The sequence below is a fragment of the Castor canadensis genome, chromosome 7, assembly GCF_047511655.1.
Source record: "Castor canadensis chromosome 7, mCasCan1.hap1v2, whole genome shotgun sequence".
NCBI classification, from domain to species: Eukaryota; Metazoa; Chordata; class Mammalia; order Rodentia; family Castoridae; genus Castor; species Castor canadensis.
In genome coordinates, this window is record NC_133392.1 from 3142261 (window position 1) to 3164706 (window position 22446).

Genomic DNA, 22446 nt, shown 5'->3' on the forward strand with positions numbered 1-22446 from the left:
ATTTCTGTATCTTTAATTGATAATTGTGAATTCTTTAGTTCTTTGAACATACTTCAAGTAGCTAATTTAAAGTATTTGTCTAGTAAGTTCAGCACCTTGGCCTTCTCTTTTGTTTGCCCCTCCAGATCCACTCTCTGCCTTTCTCTGCCCAGGAAGCCAGCCTCTCTGATCCACAACAGAGCACCTGGGCTCTTTGACTTTCTTTTGGGGTCAGCCACTGGGAAGACTTGGGGAAGGCAGCAGGAAATTGGAGAGGAAGGTAGGGTACTTGGCTGTGTCCCTTAGTCACTGTCACTGTTCCTTTCAGTGGGCTAGCAATGTATAACTTTTTCTCCTTCTAGGTTCTGGTAACTGCTTCCTCCTCTTGTCCCCTTGCTCTAATCCTGTGCTGTCCCTTGCAGCTCCCTTCTACAGCTTTATGACTAGTTCCCTTATAGCAACTCCTCTGTGATTCCATTCTCTGACATCATTTACTTCCTGTTGAGATGAACAGATACAGAAGAATTTGCACTCTTACACTAGTGATTATTCCAGGAAGAAAGGGAGAAAGATGGGGCAAGTGTTCAATCTTCACAGCCAGGCATGGGTTTTATAAGATTTCATTATACAAAGACTGATGCCAGCAAAATTACAATGATTGTCTTAGAAGTACAAGTTTTCAGTGTAGGCCTTTGAAGAAAATGAGAGTTTGAGAAAGGACCATGTTTTGTAGCACTAAAGATGAATCTGCTGTTAAAGAAAGAAAGGACACTTCCTCAGGCATTGGCAGTGGCTAGATCTCTAGCCTACAAAGGGCTGCTGCTGTTTTGTGACACAATTTCTCAGGAACAGATGGAGAGCTAGCCACAAATCCAGGGTTCTGCACATTAATGAAAAAAGTGGTTTTAGCAAGAAGGCAGAGTGACATGTGACAAAGACTCTCTTCCCACTGTGTGCAAGGTTGCATTGTCACTAAACATACCACAGATGAAGGTATCCATGTGAGTGTTTGGTATGACAACCTCAGATGGAGTGAGTGTAAACCTGCTGATCCTGCTGGCCGTGCAGGCCCCTCAGGTAGTGAGGGAGAATCCAGGGAAGTAGGTTTCTAGAGAGCATAGTAGGAAGTTTGTTAAGGGTTGTGAGTTGTGGCAAGCACCCTGTGAGGAGACAGTCTTGGAAAGAGTACTGGAAGAGATGTGAAGGCTATGCACAGACTTGCTCGGAGGAAGTGGTGAGGAAGAGGCTCTACAGCGAACATAGCTGGAAGCAACCAGACCCAGTCCCTTTCCATCCCAATATTAGGAGCAAATAAAAACTCCCTATTCTCCTTGCTTGGTGGAACAATGATGGAGTTGTATTTTATCAAAAGTGGTATATTTCCCACTGTGGGTTATCAGATCAGTCTGCAACCACACCACACAGAAAGCAAGGCATTGTGTCCCTCCACATGCAGCTGACCATCAAGATAGTGAACCCTGCTCTTTGACCCTGACTTTATCAAGTCATAGACCCAGGTCCAAGACAGCCATCTCTAGTGGCTGGAATAGGACACCTGTGAGTCCCAGAGTCCCAGCACTTAATACCTCACTGAACCTCACTGGACCAGCCCTGTACATATCAGGGACATAACCACGGACTTCTTTGGTGCTCACTGTAGGCCACATGACGTGAAAGATACTGGCATACTGAAAGGTGTGGAAGAGAGTGAGTAGGGTGACGAGGACTTGATGCAATGTTAGGGGATCACATGGAGGAAGGCTTAAGTGAGTTCTTTCTGAAGATTGCAGTCTTCATGTTGATGTGACTCTGCTTCTCCTGGTCCCCAGCTCTTACCTGTTCTGCCTCCAGCATGCCTTCCAAATGTACTTCTTCCTCAAACGGGGAAAAGAGGGAGGGGCAGGACTAAGACGTCTCTATAAATAATTGAAACAGTTTGCTTTTTGAGCCATGTAGTAGAGATGACAATCAATGGTGATGAACAGGAAATTCCTTGAGAAGCATTGCCCCTCCTTATAGTCCATTCTGTGGTCTCTCCCCTAAGAGAGGCCCTGCCCACTCTTCTCTTGAGTGGCTCAGGAAGAAACTTGAGAGTAACTTCCCAAGTTTCTTCTGAGCTTGTCCCACAGACGCAAGGGCAGAGGAGTTCAGGAGTGCTGCATTTTCCCCACCTTCTGGAGACTTGATGTCCACTGGACTGTGAAAGCTGCTGAGAACCAGGAAAAAGCTAATTTCCACAATGTTCATTTTGTGAAATGCAGCCCACTGAGGAAACTCTACCTTTACTCTTCGTGGCACACAGTGCTCTCATGACCTCAGTGCGCCTCTTGCTCCAGACAGCCCCCAGTCTTGCCCATGTGTCATAGACGGCTTATCTGGTTCAGGAACATTCTGATCTCATACTGTTCTTGCTACTGGGATCCCCATCCCACCTCAAAAGATTCTCTTACCCTATCCCAGCCCACCCAGAACATCTCCTCCCTGTGGAAGCTTCCTTCCCTTCTCCTCAGGTAGACTCACATGCTCCATCCTGGCTCACATAGCACTTTGTTCTGATTGTCAGAATGAGCCCTTGGTGTGAAAGGGTTATGTGGTCACCTACTAGTCTCTAGGCAAGGCCTCAGTCTTCCCCATTGGGTTACCAGGGCCCAGGGCAGCACCTACTTTTGGGAAAAGGTGGTCATTGTGAACAGGATTGCTTTGTCCCTCATCACCTAGATGCTTCACCCTTTCTGGGTCTCAGTCGGCTCAGGGAGTCCATCACCATTCTGGGTGGTCCTAGAGGCAGGGATGCTCAGCACACCTGTGACGAAGAACCATACTACTGTGTGCCAGTGTATGTAGCCAAGGGTAACAGAGATTCCTAGATGCCGACAAGACCTCACCCTGCACAGTGGTGCAGCATCAGGCCAACTGTCTATTCCCAGCCATCTGGTTCTCCCAGTTATTTCTGTGTGGGGAGGTGAAAAGATGAGAGACCCAAGAGGTGCTGGGGAGAGGGCTCTTGGTAAGGATCATTACTATCCTGGGCTACTTCCAGATGTCCCTGTAAGGGGCAGGGTACACTGCTTTTGTCTTGAATCCTGATTTAGTATTTAGATACCACTTTTTAAAATTTTATTTTATGACTAGGTGAATGATATTTTCATTTTCTTTCTCCCTGCAGGGGAAAAGGGATATAGTATTTATTGAGAACATTCTATATGCCAGGCATTATTTAAAATATAAGTATATATACTTACCTCAGAAATCAAGGTATTATTTACCATTGTTAGTCCAGTCATTTTAAATGGAGTGCTTTGTATGGATGAACATATAGCCAAAGTATGTTAATATGGACAAGATAAACTGATGTGCACAATGTGGTTTTTTATCGTTATAGGGGCATTTTAACCATACCAGGAATTGCTAGAGAAGATGCAAACTGGAAAAGGGAAGACTCCAGTTTTGGTTTTGGACCCTCCATGTGACAACAAATGTAAATCCCTTACAGATGGGCTCGGGTACCCACCTGTTCAAATAGCAGCCCGGCACTGTGCCGGGAAATTGTTTGTCCTTTCATTCAGGTAATCCTGCCATCCTCTGTACAAGAGCCAGGAGAGTCCACGTCACTTCCAAAGAGCCCCCCAAATTGTTATGACTCACTATGGCCTCATTTGAAATGTGTGTTGCTGGAGAAGGAGATCTATTGCATTATTTAAAAGTTTTTTTAAAAAAAAAATTCTGTATCAAACTTCCTATGAGGTTTGGGAACCCTGTGGCTTATGGAATCATATCCAGATGTAGCTCTGTTTTTATATTCTCCCATTGTTTTGTGGCTGTTTCCAGGGCTGCTCACATACTCCTTTTAATTAAAAGACTTATTTTTATATTTAAAGTGCTCTACAATCTCGAAGTGAATTTTACTAAATGCTAGTATCCAATCTGTGTGTAATTCTGCAACTGAAGTTATCAGAGGTGGAACTGTTTTTATATTAAAATGGAAATTGCTCATTTTCTCTTGGGTTTGCAGCATATCCTGTAACTTGGAGACTAGTGTTTTCTCTGGGTTTGAAAGCTTTCTGAGATGTCCTGTTCACATGACAGACAAGGTCCAACGGAAATCACTGGATTATGGGATTGATCTCAAGTTCATTAGCCTTCTAAAGCTAGAGGAGGGCTGGAGCCCCTTGTACACTCCATGTTCCCACCGTATTATTCATGGGACATTGTCAGCCTGACATTTGGAACAGCTCAGCCCGTAAGTAATCCTGGTGTCAGCCATGGGGAAGGTTCCACATTGGGAAGATGGAGCAGAGAAAGACAAGATGCTGGAGATGAGCATAGTGCCACTGTGTCAGAGATTGTCCAGAGCCACCCTGAGTAAGATGCCAGACTGTAACTGGCCTAGAAAATGCTGGCCCCTGCCAGGCAACCAGGGCCGTGAGACCGCAGGACCAAAGTTTGTAGCCTTAAAAATCTTTTTTTGTCTTCAAAGTGACATACATATCTTAATTTTTATGGGGGAACAAAAGTCTTACACTCACACTTTATTTTTGTGTGTAAACTCTTTCTTGTCCCCCAGATTCATGGAGAGAGGAGATGGCTATGTATTTATGACCTGGGGTTTTGATAATCACAGTGGCCCACAAATCGCCCCAGCTGTGTACATAAATCAGACAGCCCCTGGCATCATCCTGCCCCATGAAAACACCTCCATGATAGAATCCGGCAGACTTGGGTACCACCTTTTCTCTACCAGATGTCTCACATGTGATCTTCACAAATCACTTTGGTTTTTTTGGTGGTACCAGGTATTGAACTTGGGCCTTGTATGCTCCCTAGGCAAGTGCTTTACCACTTGAGCCATGCTCCCAGACTTTTTTGTTGTTGTTTATTTGTTTAATAGATAGAGTCTGACACTTTTGTCCCAGCCAGCCTTGGACCATGATCCTCCTACCTCTGCCTCTTCTATAGGTGGTGCACCACACACCCAGCCCTTGATGGATCACTTTGGATCCTGCTCCTCCCCATCTGTGCTGGCTCTGTCCTCAGCAAGGCAGGGCATGGCTTGGCCATTCATCCTGCAGCCCCACCCATCTGCCTGGCTGTGCAGGGCCTCTGCTCCCCCAGCCTACCCTCTTTCCTTGGGGCCCTGCAGCTGAAAAGTTATGAGCAAAACCAACATTTTGGCAAGACTTGTTTTAAGTGACCTTTTTTGTGATTATAAAAATTATACTTGTGCATCATAGAAGAACATGGAAAACAAACCCCCTCATCTCAGATGGCCACCATCAGCCTGCTGGCACTGCCCCTCCCCTCCAGATGTGGACTTCTGTTTTGGTTCTAACTAGTGGCATATAATGAGTGTCCTCTATGTCATCGTAGGCAAATGTCACCTTAAAAAACTGCATAAGGTTCCACCTTGGAACGGGCCATCTGGACAGCCCCAAATGTGCTTCTCTGAGCAGACAGGGGTGTGGAGACTACTTTTTCCCTCTAGAAAGCCGGGCACAGGCCAGGGTGGGTCTGCACCCTGCTGGGGCAGTCTGGACAGCTTGCCATGGCCAGGTCAGCTGTCTGCACACAAAGCTATTCTCCCTTCCAAGTCCACTTGTCTGCACCACAGGTATTAAAACCCATTAGCCTCATAGGCAAAACCTGCATAGATTTTGCTAAACTGGGTTTTGACACACCCCTAAGGAGCATGAAATGGGATTATCCCTTTCAACTGCTTCCTCCTTGTTTTCCCATCAAGAGGAAAAGGAAGACATTGCACCCTGAGGAAACAGGCTAGGCATTTATTTGTGTGTGTCCATTAGATAAAATTTCAATTTGTTCTTTTTAATCTGTCACTGTTTGGGTTTTTTTGTGTCACTGCTAAAAATATCAAGCTATATATACCTTTAAAAATGTCACAAAATAAGTTTATAGTAATTTCTAAACCAACAATTCATAGAACTCAGAAAGTTCAAAAGCATGTTAAGGCAGGCACATTAATATTTAAAATGTGTTCTTTGTTTGTGTGGCGACACTGGAGTTGAACTCAGGACCTCAGGCTTGCAAGGCAGGTGCTCTACTGCTTGAGCCACTCCGCCATCTCCAAAATATCTTACCTCCCTTTAAAATGGTTCGTTTCCAAATTTTAATGCATTAAAAAGTATACCTTTCTATACTTAAAAGTATAGCTTTTTACAGTTATTAAGAAAAAAATAAATTGTAGACGAGGAAAAAATTAAAACTAAATCATCTGTGACCCTCTTAATGAAAAGCAATGTCAACATTGTCATATGTATTCTTACAGAACCTTTTCTGTGTGAGCCTAGAATATACACACATGCCATCGACTTTGATGATGTCATCAAATGTACATCAAAGTGAAATGTACTGGGTTCTCATTATAAATGGTTGTGTAGTGCTCCACTCAGTGGGGACGCCACAGGTCATGTCCCATTCCCCTTGCAACGAACATCTGAGTTGTATTTATTTTTTTATTTGCTATTACAAAAACTGCTGTATAAACATCCTCACATGCATTTTTGTAGTTTTACACTCACATTTGTGAGAGAATGTTCAAGAAGTTGAATTGCTAAAGGATACGTTCTGTTTTTCTTTCCTCTAGAGAGGAGGTACCAAGATCCTATACCCTTCCACTTCACCAAAATGGGGCAGACCCAGTCTTGTTTTGTTTTGTTTTGTTTTTGGTGGTACTAGAGTTTGAACTCGGGGCCTCATACTTAATAGGCAGGCACTCTGCCTCTTGACCTATACCTCCAGCTATTTTATTTTTTAGTTAGACCATTTTGAACACACAAAAAAGCAATTTTAGTTGTCACCCAGCTCCAACGGTGGTCAGTTTAATGTCTACTTAAAACTCTACTACAACTTTATCCCTAAATGTTCACACGTATTGTAACCACATTTTTCTTCACTGACTGTAAATTCTGCTTTTATCATATATGGGACAGTTTCTGCATCTTCTTTTCTGGTTTTCTGTCTTTCTCATCAGTGGCTGTAGCGTTGTGTGGGTGAGCATGCATGTTCTTTTTATTAAAGCACACATGCACAAAAGTGAAAAATGAATGTGCAGGTTTAGTGTAGGCATGTGGCTGGAGGGACCACTTCCTTTCTCTTTTATTTTCTCTATTAACTGTCCCTGCCTTTTTTACAGGTTGGTTCTTCCAGATCAAATTAGGATCATTTTGTCAAATTTCAGAAATAAAAACAACATAAAACGATGATTGGACTGGTGCTGCACATATTGGTTAATGGCAGAATGTGGGGATAGCTTTGTAGCATTGGAACTTATGCAGAGACATGGCACATTTTGCTGTGATAACCCTTTTTTTTTTTCCTGTCTTGTCTTTGTTCTGTTAGTATGGTACCTGCCCTTGAAGCTCAGTCCCAAGTAATCTTTTTTTCCATTATATTTTCTGTTTATAACCACACAGAAAATTTCCTGAAAAGTTGCTGCTTAGAGCTTGCTAGTGTCAGAACAGATATTACTAGGGACTGGGAAGGGCGTCAGGGTTGGGGAATAAGGGGTGGGATAAGCAGGAGTAAAAGCAGGGTGGATGGACATAATCAATGCACAGTGTATGCAAGATGAAATATCTCAGTGATTGTTTAACTTTTACTGTTAATATGTTGGTAATTATAATGAATTAGTAGAAAAAGGAGCTTACTAATGCGTTTCCCCCAGGTAAGAAGGGAAGGAAACTGATTTTTACTCAGCAGCACTGTGTGAGCTCTTTACACACATTGTGTCTGATCCACAAGGATTCCTTCACTTGCAGCAGAGGCTGAGGGCTAGCCACTTGTCACAGACCACTGGGGCCTGGCCTGGCCCCTGCCTCCTACAGACCCTGCTGCTCAGTGACACATGAGTCAGTGGGTCACATGGAGGGGTGGTAGGCCCCCAAATGCTGGGGACAGCATTGCCTGCCACATTATCTGCCAAGGTCATTTTAGATTCTGTACACTGGGGTCCCAGACAAGTCCATTTTCAAGTTGAGTGAGTGCATTCTCTCCTTTTGGAAAAATTTGAACAGTTCTCTTTGCCAGTTCCAGAAGCCCTGGGCACCCACCTCCTGAGGTTGTTAAACGTGGGGGACAGCGGTGGGTGGGGGGTGGGCAGGCTGCCTGGACCTGTCTGCCACTCACTGATGCTTGGCCCTGTCCTGGGTTTCCTCCTCTGTGAAAATCACTGTGAGAAGCCAGTGATAGACTTGTGTTTGCTGTGCTTAGAATGCACCCTGGTAAGAGTAATGGGTATTTCTATTGCCCAGACCTGCACAGGGCCTCAGAGCCTGTCCAGCCCAGCACCAAGGGCTGCTGGGAGTCAGTGAAGAGTAATTAGAATCAGGCCTTAGCTCTGCCCATGCTTGCACAGGCCCCTCCCCTACAATGCAGGCCCCATTGGAGAGTCTGCCTGCTACTCTAAGGTTCTAAGTGACCTGTGGAAACTGAGCGACACACTGTTGCCTCCTGCAGCCTGGTGGGAAGACTTAGAGGTTTTCAGAGGGAGTCAGGGTCAGGGTCCAGTAGTTGCTGAGATCCAGCTAGGAAGATGAAAACCTGGAGATGGATGGTGGTGATGACTGCTCAACAATGAGACTGTACTTAATACCAGAGAACTACACTCTTAAATGGTTTGGGTGGCTGAACACAATGGTTTACACTTGTAATCCCAGCTACTTGGGAGGTAGAGGCAGGAGGAGTGCAAGTCACAGGCCAGCCCAGTTAAAGTTAGGGAGATCCAGCCTCAAAAACAAACTAAAAGCAGGGTGGGGGAAAAAACCCTTAAAGTAAAAGGATTAGGGGTGCTGCTCAAGTGGTAGAGCCCCGAGTTCAATCCCAGCACTGTTAAAAAAAATAAAAAGCTCAAATAGCACAGTTTTTTGTGATATTTGTATCTTTTTTCACCATAATAAAAAATAAGGAAGAACTCAACACTAGTTCAGTTCTTCCCTTTCTCTTTGAGAAACGGTGGCATTCTTTTCCTCATTTCTTCCCGACTGGTCAATCCACAGGTGAGGTCTTGGTCACCTGTGTAAAGTACCTGGTGTAGCTGTGCTAAGTGCTCACCATGGATGATTGTTACCACTGCTACTGCTGAGCCTGCACCCGTCCCAGTTCTTTCCCCTGCCAGCGAGGGCACCCCGTCTCTCGGTCTCTCGTCCTTGCCTCCTCTGTTGCGGGCTCAGCTCAGCTCAGCGAGGGATGGTTGCTTACACACCATATGCACGAGGATTCCTTTAGCCTCAACTCAGGGTGAGCATGCTTTCTTTTCTGATATTTCAATTTATGTATGTAAAAACTACAAAAAAATCACATTTATTAAATGATTTATTAAAAAGCATAAAATTATTTTGGAAAAGGTGTAACCATTAACCACAAATGTAGGTATCAATTAAAATGATGGTTTTCAGAAAGCCAAATCAGTGGTAGTCAAAATTTCTTTAAACATTTTTGACAAGCCCCTTAATAATTTATTTGAATTAGAAGAAATTTAATGTCAATAGTTACAAATGCTTTTTCTTGTCCCAAAAAGTCGTGGTGACCAAGAACAACCCATGGCCATTGTGGCTGTAAAAAGACACCTCCTTGAGCTGTTACCATCATTTGTTGGGCTGTGACTTGTTTGGTATAGAGTTGTGTAGATTCTTACATGTGTTGAACATTAACCTTTCAGACCTGGTTTGCCAACATCCTCTCACAGTCTGTGGGTGTCCTCTTCACTCTGATGGTGGTTTTCTTTCTGTGGAGAAGCTTTCAGGTTGATGTAGACCCATTTGTCTGTTTTTGCTTCTGTTGCCTGTGATTTGGGGATATTGTTGCCAGATTGTCACCAAGCTTTCCCCTGTTTCTTCTGGTTCCAGCTTCAAGTACTGTTTAAGTCTTTAGAGCATTGGAGTTTTGGAGGTGGGGCTATGGGGTTTTTGTTTTGTTTTATGGTACTGGGGCTTGAACTCAGGATCTTACACTTGCTAGTCTTGCTAGGCAGGCACTCTACCATTTGAACTACTCTGCCAGCCCTGTTTTGTATTGGGTTTTTCCAGATAGGGTCTTGCGAACTATTTGGCTGGGCTGGCTTCCATTGTGATCCTCCTGATCTCTGCCTCCTGAGTAGCTAGGATCACAGGCCTGAGCCACCAGCGCCCAGTGGTATCCAGTGTTCTTAATACCATTTGTTGATGAAACTTACTTTTCCCCATTTTGTAATTTTGTTTGCTTTTGTTCTTTGTTTTTTGGTATTTGAAAAAATATATACATATATATATATATATATATATTTTTTTTTTTTTTTTTTTTTTTGGCAGTGTTGCAGATTGAACTTGGCCTCACACTTGCTAAGCAGGTGCTCTATCACTTGAGCCACTCTAACACTTGTTTGGGGTTTTTTTGAGACAGGATCTTGCTATGTAACCCAAGCTAGTATGGAACTCATTATGTAGCCTAAGCTGGCCTTGAACTCACCATCCCCTGCCTTAGCCTCCCAAATCCTGGGATTACAAAGTGTGTGTCCCCATGCCCAGCCCCCTTGTTTTGTACTCCTAGCATACTTGGTGAAGTTAAGTTGACCATGTATTTGTGGGCTTATTTGTGGACTGTTTTACTCCATTTGTCTGTATGTCTGTCTTTATGCTAGTGCTATACTGTCTTTTAGTAGTGTGGGTTTGTGATATGTTTTGACATTAGGAACCTAGTATGGTGCCTCCAACAGGTAGATAAAAAGATGCTCAGTGTCACTTGTCATAAGGGAAATGCAGATCAAAACCATAAGGAGATAATACCACATGCCTGTTAGGACTGTTGTCAAAAACAGCAAGTGGTGAGAATGTGGAGAAATGGGAGTTTTTGCACATGATAGTGGGAATGCAAAATAGTGCAGCTACTATGGACAACAGTATGTAAGTTTCTCCAAAAATTAAAAATAGAATTATCATTGGATCCCATAGTCTCTTGTCAAGGTATTCATCAGGATCTTGAAGAGGTATGATAATACCTGTTTTCATGGCAGCACTACTCGAAATAGCCAGGATACAAGGAGAACCTAAATGTCCATTAGAAGAGGAATGGGTAAAGAACATGTGGTGTATCCTTACAGTATTATCCATCCTTTCATAAAGGAGGAAGTCCTGCCGATTCAACACTGTGGGTGGCCTCGGGACATTTGGCCAGTAACAGGCAAATGTTACATGGTCTCAGGCGGATGTGGGATCCAAGTAGGTTGAACTCAGGCAGAAAGTAGACTGATTGTAAGTAAGAGAACAGTTTCATCGGTGCAAGGTGAGTGCGATGTAGAGCTCTGGTGTGCAGCTTCAAGCCTGCAGATAACAGTACAGTGTTGTGGGCTGGAAATCTGGGAAGAGGATAAATCTCATGGCACGTGTTCTCACTGCAGAATTATAAGCCAAATGCACACTGACCCGTGGTCCTTGGTGGCACTCAGAGGGAGGGGTGTCCTGGCCATTGTGCTTCCCATTAGGATTCCATTCTGCTGCTGTGCTGGGAAAACCTTCTGCTCCTTCTCCCAAGGCCACAAGGCCCTGACTCCTCCTGGAATGCATGTTGAGGCAGTGTTCTGTGACGAAGCTGCCTTGTCTTTCCAGGTGGTTCCACTTAGGATGTGGTTTCACTGGCATCAGGAGTAATTGATAGATGCACTCAAGATCCCTTGTGCAGAAGTTGAGGCTTCAGGGAAGCCCTCTATTGGCTGCTGAGGATTCTTTCCACAGAGAGCCATTTGTCCTCTGAATTCTCATGTCCAACAGCAGATTCCTGACACAAGCGGCAGTCCTTAGAGCCCTTGCTTGCTGTGCCCTCACACTGGAAAGCAGGACCACACAGCAGACACACAGATGAGAGCCAGCAGGTCTGCCCAGGGACCCCAGAAACCTCAGGAATAACGAGGTCCAACAGATTGCAAAATCCTGCAACAGCCAGACTGTTAAATTTATTTTCTTGCATGCTCTCCATCTGTCTTAAAAAGTTTAGGTTCTACCTTAACAAAAATCCAAACTTTGTCACTGCCTCCACTTACTTCCTATTTACAGAATTCATATAAATGCTTAAGATCACACTTCAGTTACGGTATTCATATTTGGTTGCAAAGGTTTACTGTGCAAATGACTGGAGTTAGCACATAATGTCTGGAAAACATCTTCAGAGCATGCATATTTTTCTCCTTCAAGCTAATGCCAGAATTTTTCAATGGTTTACTAATAATTTTGTTTATTCATGTGGTCATGGAGGCTCACAGAAGAGTCATGAAGATCAGTTTGCCATGGTCTCATCTACTGATGTCCTGGTCTAAGCTTTAGTTTAATTCTGCATTTTTGTTACAACAGCTCCTAAACTTGGATAGTTAGCTCATATTTGTGATTAGACGGGCGTAGTGAAACTACGACAACAAGGGGTGCAGAGACTGTCCTATCACATGAAGGCACTGCTAGTGCACACACACCTACAAGTCGCCCACAGCCAGGCATCACACCGGTTCCAGTCCCACTTGTCCTGGCTGCATCATCTGGTGTGGGAAATACCATAGGGTGCTTCCGAGGGTTGGGGACTTGGTGTCTTGGTTTCCCAGTTTCCACATCACCTTCTAGAGAAGGCCCACCGTGGTTGTAGTCACACCACAGGACTGTCCTGACTGCGTAGACCACCCCCCAACTTTGAAGAGCTCAGCCCCTGCAAAGCAGCATGTCCTTTCCAGCTCTCATCTCTTCTGTAGACTCCCAGCTGCTACAGGCCTGACGACAGGGTGTTGAGGGCAGCTGACGGACCCTCTCTACAGCAGCTGTAGAGATCTAATACTAGAAGCACAAGTGTTAATAGTTAATTGCAGTGAGGATGTGGGTGCTGAAGAATGCATTTTTCTACTCTTTGTGTTTCCTGAAATGTTCTTTCGGAAGCTTCATATAATGAGCAAGTTTCATGGCAGTGCAGACTCGGGCCCTGTACTGCAGCCAGCATGTGCTCTGTTCATCACTAGCGTGCAGTTTTGCACACAGCCCAGGTGCTCCCCTGAGATAGATACCTCCATCCATTTGGGAGATGAGGAAGTTGGGTGACTGCTGAGACCACACTGCTGACCACTGCCTGACATCAGCACCTGAGTGGGGATTGACCTCTAGCCAAGGGGTTCCCCAGCTACATCCTGTGTTCCAAAACTGCTTCAGAACTCTGTATTTGAAACTATCTCTTGAACACTTTCTGAAATAGAATCTGAGAGCTCAGTTACGCTTTTTCAATTGCTTATGTGACATAAATTCTGATGTTCTTTCTCTTATTTGAGACAGAAAATTTCATGTGCAGATTTTCATTCTTTTAAAAACATTCTATTTTAAAGCCTTACTACAATCCCACTTTATCTTCCTTTCTATTGTGTTGTAGTCACAGGACTCCAACAATATTTGTATCTGAATGATGTAATATCCTTCAGATGATGACATAGTCACTGCTGCTGTGGCTTCCCATCCTTATGACTTTGCCATCAGCCAGGTTATCTGGGGGCCCTGCCACCCTCATCTACATAGGCTGAGGACCCCCACTCCTCAAACCCTGTCTGTACACTGTGGGGGAGGCTGACTGCACAGGTATGCGTATTCTGCCAAGCACTGTACAGGTCGAAGCTTTGAGAATCTCCTGTGGCCCCTGAACCAATTGTGGCTATTGGATTTGGAGATGAGAAAGAGGGGTTCACAGGATTTGGGGTGCTATGCTTGAAAGGGAGGCAAAGATGATGCTCTGAACACTGGTACTCCTGGCACTGGGCAAAGTTCCAGGAACCCAGGAGGGCATTTTGAGTGTCTGCACTTAGGGCCACAGCCCTCAGTACACTGAGCTCTTCTGCAGGGTCAACTCCAGTGTGGTGAGGGGTGGGGCTGGCCAAAGGAGTGGCTGCCCTGTTCCCATTCTGCTTCTCAGACCTGTGCCTGAGCGCTCTGAATGGCTTTTGCAGGCAGATCCCCCACTCTGCTTCCCATTTCTCTTTTATGGGTGATAGTTTTCTCTGGTAGAAACCCTGGAAACAGAAAAATGGAGGGAAGATTTAAAACCTCCGTCTGTCACTGCTGCTTTGAAAATATCATACCTCCTTTCTTATCTTTGGTTCCCGAGTAACACCTGTGTACACAATTTAATACCTTCAATTTTCATTTAACCCTTTAGTTTTTGAAATTCTAAATGCAGCTGGGCTTGGTCGTATGCACCTATAATTTCAGCACTGGGAGGCTGAGGCAGGAGGGTCAAGACCAGCCAGGTGCCAGTGGTTCATGCTGGTAATCCTAGGTACCCAGAAGGCAGAGATCTGAAGGATCATAGTTTGAAGCCAGCCCAGGCAAATAGTTCTTCAGATCCTCCCTCAAAAATAGCCAACACAAAAAAGGGCTGGCAGAGTGGGTCAAGTGGTAAAGCACCTGGCTAGCCCCAGGACTGCAAAAAATAAAATTCAGCCTGGGCTACACAGAGAGACTGTCTCTAAAACAAAGTCTTTCTCAGTGCTACCTCTTTTTGAGAAGTCCTCCAGTTCTGAAAGCTTATGCTTGGCTCTGCCAGTGGAGTGCTTTTCTCAGGATTTTAGGACATGTGTGTGAGAGTTGTCACTTTGGCAGCAAAGTCACTGCAAAGTCAACCACCTTACATTGGCCACATGTGAGTCCAGAAGCCTCCCCTTGCTCTCTGAGCCCACTTCTGAGCACTTGCTCATCTGAGGCCCCATCCTGGCCCCACAGAGCCCCTGAGCACCTGCCAGGAGCTGTGTTCAACAGGGCCTTCCAGACGAAGACCTGGCCCTGCCAGGAGCTCCTGGCCTGCTATATGCCAAGCTTGCCTTGTCCCAGATGGCAGAGTCTCCACCTGGCAAACATTGATGGGTGCTCCTATTCTAAAGTGTTAAGTGAGCCACACAGGAAAGGGTGCTCTCAGGTGCTGGGCTCCCCAAGTACTCTCTACCCAGCACATTGGCATTACTGTACTCTCCACAGCAGGGGAGGAGCCTATCCCCAGCCCTTACCTGGTGTCCTCACTGGATGCTTTTCCATGAGTTAGGATCAAACATGTGAGGTGTTGAGGGAGCCCTGGCACACTGCACCGGGCATTGCAACATGAAACCCAAGCAGTAGCTGGCAAGAGCACAAGCAAGGAATTGTATACACTCCACCCAGACCCCGCCCTCAGAAACACCACTGGGACAGCAGGGCTGGAAGCTCAGGAGTCTGAGACCCGCTGTGGTCTTAGGCACTCCAGAGCCTCTAAATTGGGAATGAACTGTCCTAAGAAGTATCTCCAAGCTGTCCCTTCCACTCAGGAGCTTCAAAACGGGGCTTCCGGTTCTTGTGTAACTGTGGGGATGGGAGTGGCCTTTTGGAGGCTGAAAGTGACCAAGGTCCTGCAGTGTTCATTTCCCTGGGCCCTGTGAGTCTGGAATTTCATCCTGAGTTGGAGGCTTGCACAGGCTGTCCCAAAGCCCCAGCCAGAGCAAAGGGAAGGGATCATGTGTCCCCAGCAGCAGGCACTTGGGACTTAGTGTGTCTTTCTAAACTAATGGGGGAGGAGGTAGGGTGCTGGAGTGAGCCGATCCTCGGAGGAGGAGGCACCTGCTCCCAACCAGCCTTCTCCCATTCTGCCAGTGAGTAGGGTGGGGAACAAGCCAGGCCAGCTGACCTCAGGCCACATCTGAAAGAGCCCCAGAGGCTGAGGCAAAAAGGCACTGCAAACTATACGGAAGGGGAAGACGACTGGGCTGAGACCCCGGGTTGGCCGACAGTACTGCATTTGTCTCTGGGCTTCTGAGGCACAGGCACACCTGGTCCAGTGCATAACTCAGTGGCCTGCAGAAAGGAAACACGCCTGTTCTTCAGAGCAACCACACCAAGTCAGTGCAAATGCTTCCAGCAAATCACGTCAATGATGCTGACTGATGGGAGGTGGGGGATCATTCTTGACTTGGGCATCACTTACCAGCCCCTGAGGTGAAGGCCACATGTTATCTGGCATATGAAACGTGTCTTGGGCCTCTAGACTGGCCTCTCTTTGTCCACCCCCAGAAGCTCTGCCAGCTCTGTCAGAGCAGTGTTCTCCAGGACTTGCATAGGCTCCACACGCATGGTCAGGGTGAGAGTGTGAGGCAGTGGACTGTCTTTAGTTTCCGTTCACAGCAGTGAAAGCAGCAACACGAGGTAAGTGGTCCTTCCACGCAGTGCCACCCCACACCCACTTCAGGATGTGAAAGAACACAAGATCCAGAGAAGCTAAGGAATGCATGCGTGCCTTCTGAGGGTACTCTGGTGTGGGCAGTAGCTCTCAGAGCCATGGTGTGACAGCCAGGTGACCCTGTGGGTGGAAGATACATCTATGCAGGCACTTGGATGAAATGTGTGCGCCTTCCCTTGGGTTGAGCATATGCATTGTCTGCTGATGAGAACACAGTGTTACAAGGTGAGTGTGCACACAAGCCGAGAGGAGGACTCAAACTGCCCACTTCCCCACCCTAGTTGGAAGAGTAAAGCATTCCCCTCTGGGGACGTAAGGTCCCTCCTGGGGAGATGGTAGCCCCACACTGCACAGTGCGTCAGTCAAATGAAGCTGCTCTGTGAGCAGGTGATAGGCCATGGCAGGTGTAGCTGTCTGAGCTGAGCTGCTCAGAAACCAGACGCCCAGCTGTGATGGAGGGGGTGCGGCTGGCAGCAGTACCATCACCCTCGTGACTCACAGGGAGATGGCAGCTTTACATATTTAAGAGGAGCGTGGCCGGCTTCCTATCTGAAGTATGTCTCCCTGGAGAGAGCACCACCATTTGATCTATTTTTGATTAAAATGTAGAAATTAAAAATTAAGTCAAATGGTGGTGTAACTCCTCGGGGAAAACACACTTCCGTTACGAAGTATTCCCTACAGTAACCTTGAGACTTACAGCAGCACTGTCTCATCTGTAGGTGGTCTTTGTATGTCACACAGAATTAAGATGAATTGCAGAGCGATCCACCGAGTGGCTGGCTTCACACTAACCTGCATCTGGTGCCTCCTGAGCAGGTCCCAGGGGAGGTGGCCTCAGAGTAGAACTGCAGATGGCTGGGGCTGTTGAGCATCAGGGAGCCCAAGGGGGCTCACCCAAGGGAGAAGGGAGGTCTTCTCTTAGACACCTGATGTGCCTTCAGCCAAGGATGGGTTCCCTGCCAGAGACCAAAGCAGGTGTGATGGGATTTCCTAGGGACTGCACTTCCAGAATTTGGTCTGTAGCTGCTGTGTGTCTAACCACTCAGGCTGCCTCAGAATGAGGAGAGTGTGTGATGGGATTGGAGACCAGGGTGCAGCTTGAAAAATCAGCCTTTGCATGCATGTGTCCCAACATGGAGGTAACTTTCTGAGCTATGACCTCATGTCCAGCCATTGGGGTGCAACTGGCCATGCTGTGAGTCCATCTGACACCTTCTTTGTGATTTGAAACCTCAGCTTCAGATGACAATGCTGAGGGCAAAATGCTTCTGGAACAAAGGTCCCAGGTCGACTATCCCAAGTGCCTGCTGAGCTCCCTAAGGGAAGGCAGGGCTGGGGACCTGCCTGTGGTACACATGCATGGACAGAGAGGGTGGGAGAATGAGCGACAGCATTTTGATCACCCACTAGCATCAGACCCAAGCACCTGACACCTGTATAGGTTTCCTTTTCTGTTTCTGGAGGGTAATTCCGAAGGGTCTGGCTCTTTGGAGGACAAGAGCATATGTAGTGACCTGTGAAGGACTTGCATTGGTGATGGGGAGAGGGACTCAGCAGAGCCTGCAGGCCTGAAGGAGGCACCGAAGAGACCAGTGCATGGAGATGAGTCCAGAGCCAGCAACCACCTGCCTGCCCTGTGGAAAAGCCACTTAGAGTCCCCAAGGGCCAGACCAAAGACCAATTTGCTCTCTCTCCTCCAGAAAAACCAACCCCCCTCCATGTTGGTCCAGAACTTACTCACAGGAGGGTTTCGTTCATCTCTGGAGCCCAGTGAGCAGAGGGACAAGGGCAGGAGGGGTAGGGAAGGGGAGATAGAATGTCCAGCGAGTTCCTGTGAGGGTGATACTGGGAACAGTAGCTGTAGGCCAGCCATAGTGGGGGAAGAGGGACAGGAGCTCAACCCTCAGCCTTCACTAAGACACCCCCTTCACACACCCATGTGCACACCTATGTATGTCTGTTGGGAGTACTGGACTCCATTCACATCATAAGGCCTCTCTGGGGTACAGAGATTGCCAAAGCACACCACCAGAGGGGTTTGTGATTTCCAAGGCTGCCAAGTGCAGTGCCGTCTCTGTCTGGCCCCTTTGGCTCTCCCAAGCATTGAGTCTGGGCTTAGATTGACGCCCTGAGCTGCTTCCTGGGCTCTGTTCCCCAGAACTACTGAAGGGACCACTGGCTTCTGCTCTGGGGGATATGCAGGCGGTACCTCTCAGCAGCCTTAAAGACAAGTTCACAGGGACAAGAGCACCAACGAGCACCAGCATTGAGGTGTTTGCTGCGTTGCAGTTCATCTCTGGCAAGGCATCAGCTTGGGAGCCCGGTCTCCATAAAGTAAAGTAAATCTCATCCAATCTGCTCTTGGGAGGGAAGGCAGTGATACCGTTATGATAATGCAGTGCCTCCACCCCAGAGAGACCTCACAGAGGTTGGGGGCAGTAGTGGGGTTCTCAGAGAGACCCATTCATCTCTTTGCAGACTGGCTCTTGTCCAGGGATGCTCCCTCAACAAGAAAGCCCCCATAGCTTCCCCAAACCTTCACGGCCTTCAGTGCCCCTCTCACTTCTCTTCCTTTGAGTACAGGCAGGTGGAGTGGTGCAGAGGAGAATCACAGAGTAGTTATCAATGTCGTATTCCAATATAAAGGAAGGAACCAATGCCGGCACTTGAGGTTCATGATCCAAATGACCCACTTCCTGAGTTCTTTTTCAAAAGGAGCCTTGATAGGACCTTCCCCTTGGAAAGACACAAATACATCAGCCTTGGGTGACCAGGGGTCAGGCCACTCCATCCTTCTGCAGGATCAAGCTGATGTAACAACACAGTCCTAGGGGTTCTTTCTAGACAGTTTGGAAACAATCTTACTGGGGCAGGGTCCTTCAGTAGGGACTGGGGCTGAGGGCTGTGAACACCAGCCCTCCTAGTGCTGCTTAAAAGAGGTGGCACCAAGTCCAGACTGCTTGGGCCCAGATCCTTGTGTTCCCCACTGGTAAGGGAGCCCTTGTGCCCACCCCATAAAAGGGAATATGTCAGGGGACATGCCCCTCCCCCTGGGTCCTCACAGTCTTAAGATGCAGAGAGTGGGCTTCCAGAATACCTGCTGCTGACTTCCCCCAGACAAGCCAGCTTCTAATCCTAAACTCTGTGCTGTGTGATTTGTCACAACTCTAAATGGGTCATGCCCATTGGCTCTCTGGAGACAGAACATCATTGGTCCCCCACCATGCTTTCCTTAGAGGCCTCCAAAGTTCTGGGGAGGACCATGAACTTGAACAAAGAGGTGTCCAGGAGGGGATGTCATCCTTGCTGTCTGCTGTATGCAGAGGACTTACAGGGGTGATGGTGAATTTTGTGTCAGTTTGACTGTGCTAAGGGCTACCCAGATAGCTGGCAAAACATTATTTATGAGTGTGTCTGTGAAAGTGTTTCTGGAAGAGATACTCGAATCAGCAATGCAAGCAGGCGTCATCCAATTTGCTGAGGGACTGGTGGGAGCAAAAAGGAAAAGGAAGGCAGATTTGCTCTCTGCTTAGCTGGATTTCCATCTTCTCTGGCTGCTGCTTATAATCTTCCAGGATTTACACATCAGCTCCCTCAGTCTTGGGCCAAAGGGCTTGGACAAGACCTATTCCACCCCACTTTCTGGGCCTTTAGCTAACAAAAAACTGATCGTGGGGCTTCTCAGCCTCCAAAGTTGTGTGGGCCGACCCTCATACAAAATCTCTTCCTGGTGTCTATACCCCTCCTGTTGGTTCTGTGTCTCTGGAGAACACTGACCAACCCACGGGTCACCCAGGTAGACAGAGCATCACAGGGCTCGGCCTATGCATCATTCCTGGCTGCTGTGGTGGTCAACTGCCCCAGCTGGCCTGAGACTGAGGGTTTCTTGAAATGTGGAATTTTCACTACTAACACTGGAGCATGCCGGGCAAACCTGGATGAGTTGGTCACTTTACATGACATTTCTAAGATCCTTTGTGGGTCCTCCCTGCCAGCTGGGATCCTGCCTAGGGTCCCACTTCCCACACCCACACCTCTCCAACTGTCCTGACCATGTCTTTGCAGCCCATCATTTAAGAAGTGCAAACTAATTAAGAGGATCATTTCACAGGACTGGGAGCCCACATCCAGAGGCAAGGGAACTGCCCTGACCCAGGCAGACATCCCTCAGGAGCTGGGTGGCCATAGAGGCAGACACTCCCAGATGAAGTTATACCAAGCCAGAGGCATAGCAGGGGCGGCAGGCTGGGCAGGGGTCCTTCTGGATAGCAACATTTTCTTCTCTAACTGACGTATTTCTCTTCCACTAAACGTGGTCAAAGACCTGTTTCTCATAAGCAAATGGGAGGTCGTGAACCAGAAACTCCAGTCAGCCACTGGACCCCTTTCTCAGACCCATCTGTCCCCTGCTGGCCTGGCTGCTGTGGGATCACACTTGTCTCTGTACCTGTACCCACTGGAAGCTGGCAACCCATGTTTCTCCCTGTCATGAAAGAATTAAAGACAACATCTTGGGTAGGAAGCAATTGTGGAGGGTGGAAGTTTCTGGCCAGGCAAATAAATTGGATTTAAGTATATTACAGTCATAATCTTTTCTGCCCCTCTCCAGACAGTCTCTGTACATGGAAAAATGAGAATGTATTCGCAGACAAAGCTTGACCTGAGGGAGAAGCCTGCCGGAATCTGGATTTTCAATAACATAAGACAATAAAGCTTAGACTTCTAACCTGCCGCAATATAGTAAAAGTATAAAGAGCTTAGCTGCTAATAAAAGGGAAGGGTCGTCCCTCGTATTTGAAGATCTGGACCCCCCAGAAGGACACTTCATAAAGATCATGACGGGTTAGCTGGGATCACGCAGACACGAGGCTCCTTGTTGACCGATTGTCTGACAGTTGTCACCTATGGGTCCGATATTAATAAGCCCCGTGTTGATTTCCTTGGGGTATTTTTGTCCTTGTAATTGCACATCTTCCTATTGTGACTCTACCCTCTGTTATTCATTGGGCTACAGTTACCCCACCCAGAGGCACTTGCACCCCTCTTTCCTTCATGGGGATGCACACCTTACAAATGGGATCTCCATCTGTGGGGTGGTGAGACCAGGGACAGAGCCAGTTGTGTCTCCCTGGAGCTGGAGCCCACAACCCCTCAAAACGCAGGGAGCTGTCAGGTGTGGAATGGGGAGTGATCCTTCCCTAAATCTGCTTGCTAATCTAATACTTTATCAGGGTCATGGGTTGCCTGGCTGCTCTCCAGTGTGACTGAGGCAAATAAGGGCTGAGTGCAGCTGTGGGGGATGGAGTAGCAGGGCTCAGGTAAAATGTCCCTTGGTGTGTAAATGCCCCTGTACCTGCAGCCTGATGCTGGAGAATTTTAACATCCACCCCTCTCGCACAGAGGCCATAGCCCTATCCCTAGGGCTTCCACCCAGACTCTCTGTCAGGTCCAAGGGCAATCTTCCATATCATCCATATGCTAACATGACACTGAGGCCAAACTGTTCAAAACATTGGTATTCTGCTTCTCCCAGGTGCTGCCTCACCCCTGTGTCTGCACTTTGGAAGAGCCAGCCTCCCTCCACATGGGACATAACACACCTCTATAGGGGTTTTCATTTCCAGTGAAAGGTAAGCCATGAGTAGGGACATCAGTGCCCCAGGACAGGACAGGCCACACTCTGCAGATCCTGTTGGGCCCCATCTGGGTCCATTGGAGAGAAAGCAGCATGAACTATGTGCACATAGGGGACTGCATGTCTTGCCTGCTTCTATGTCACATTTGGGGACACTTTGAAGAGTTATCATAACTACCACAGAGCCACATGGGCTTCTCCCTTTGATTGTCAAATACCCTCAAATAATGGGATGCTCTCTGTGCAGCTGCTGCTCCTCTCAGGGCACCTACAAATGCTCCAGGTCCTTGGTGCCTGGGAGAGCTGAGAGGGGGCTGACTGCCTGCCTCTGGGTTAGGCTTTGTGGGGGAGGCAGAAACAGATGCTGAGCCTCAGACAGAAAAGAGAACCCACAAACTGGCCTTATAGGTACATGCCATTGTTCTGTGATGGGAGGTCCTGAGGTCTGAGAGTGGCTTAGAAGGCCAGTACTCAAGACCCCAACCAGGCTCCTGGTGAGATAACCTGGCATGGGCAGGAGGTACCTAGCCATGCTACTCACTAGGTCTGTGCCTGTGTCTTCGAGCCTCAGCTTCCTCATCAGAGCACAAGAAGAAATGGAAAATGCTGTGAACTGAACCATGCTCCCA

At 47.3% G+C, this 22446-nt stretch overlaps 1 protein-coding gene across 10 annotated transcripts in view; it reads left to right on the plus strand.

Moving 5' to 3' along the window:
* C7H10orf143 (chromosome 7 C10orf143 homolog) overlaps window positions 1–21805 on the plus strand; it is a 55340-nt gene extending 33535 nt beyond the window's left edge. For 7 of the 10 annotated variants that reach the window (XR_012449582.1, XR_012449581.1, XR_012449583.1 and 4 more), the window contains one exon: window positions 3362–7196. Coding sequence is in view for 1 of the 10 variants with exons in the window: in XM_074078042.1 (XP_073934143.1) it covers window positions 21716–21790 (75 nt within the window). In the remaining 9 variants the exon portion in view is untranslated. Of the gene's footprint in view, window positions 1–125; window positions 260–3361; window positions 7197–21715 lie in introns of those variants that run through there. The other 3 variants (XR_012449585.1, XR_012449579.1, XM_074078042.1) reach the window with 2 other exon arrangements.
* The last annotated feature ends 641 nt before the right edge of the window (window positions 21806–22446 follow it).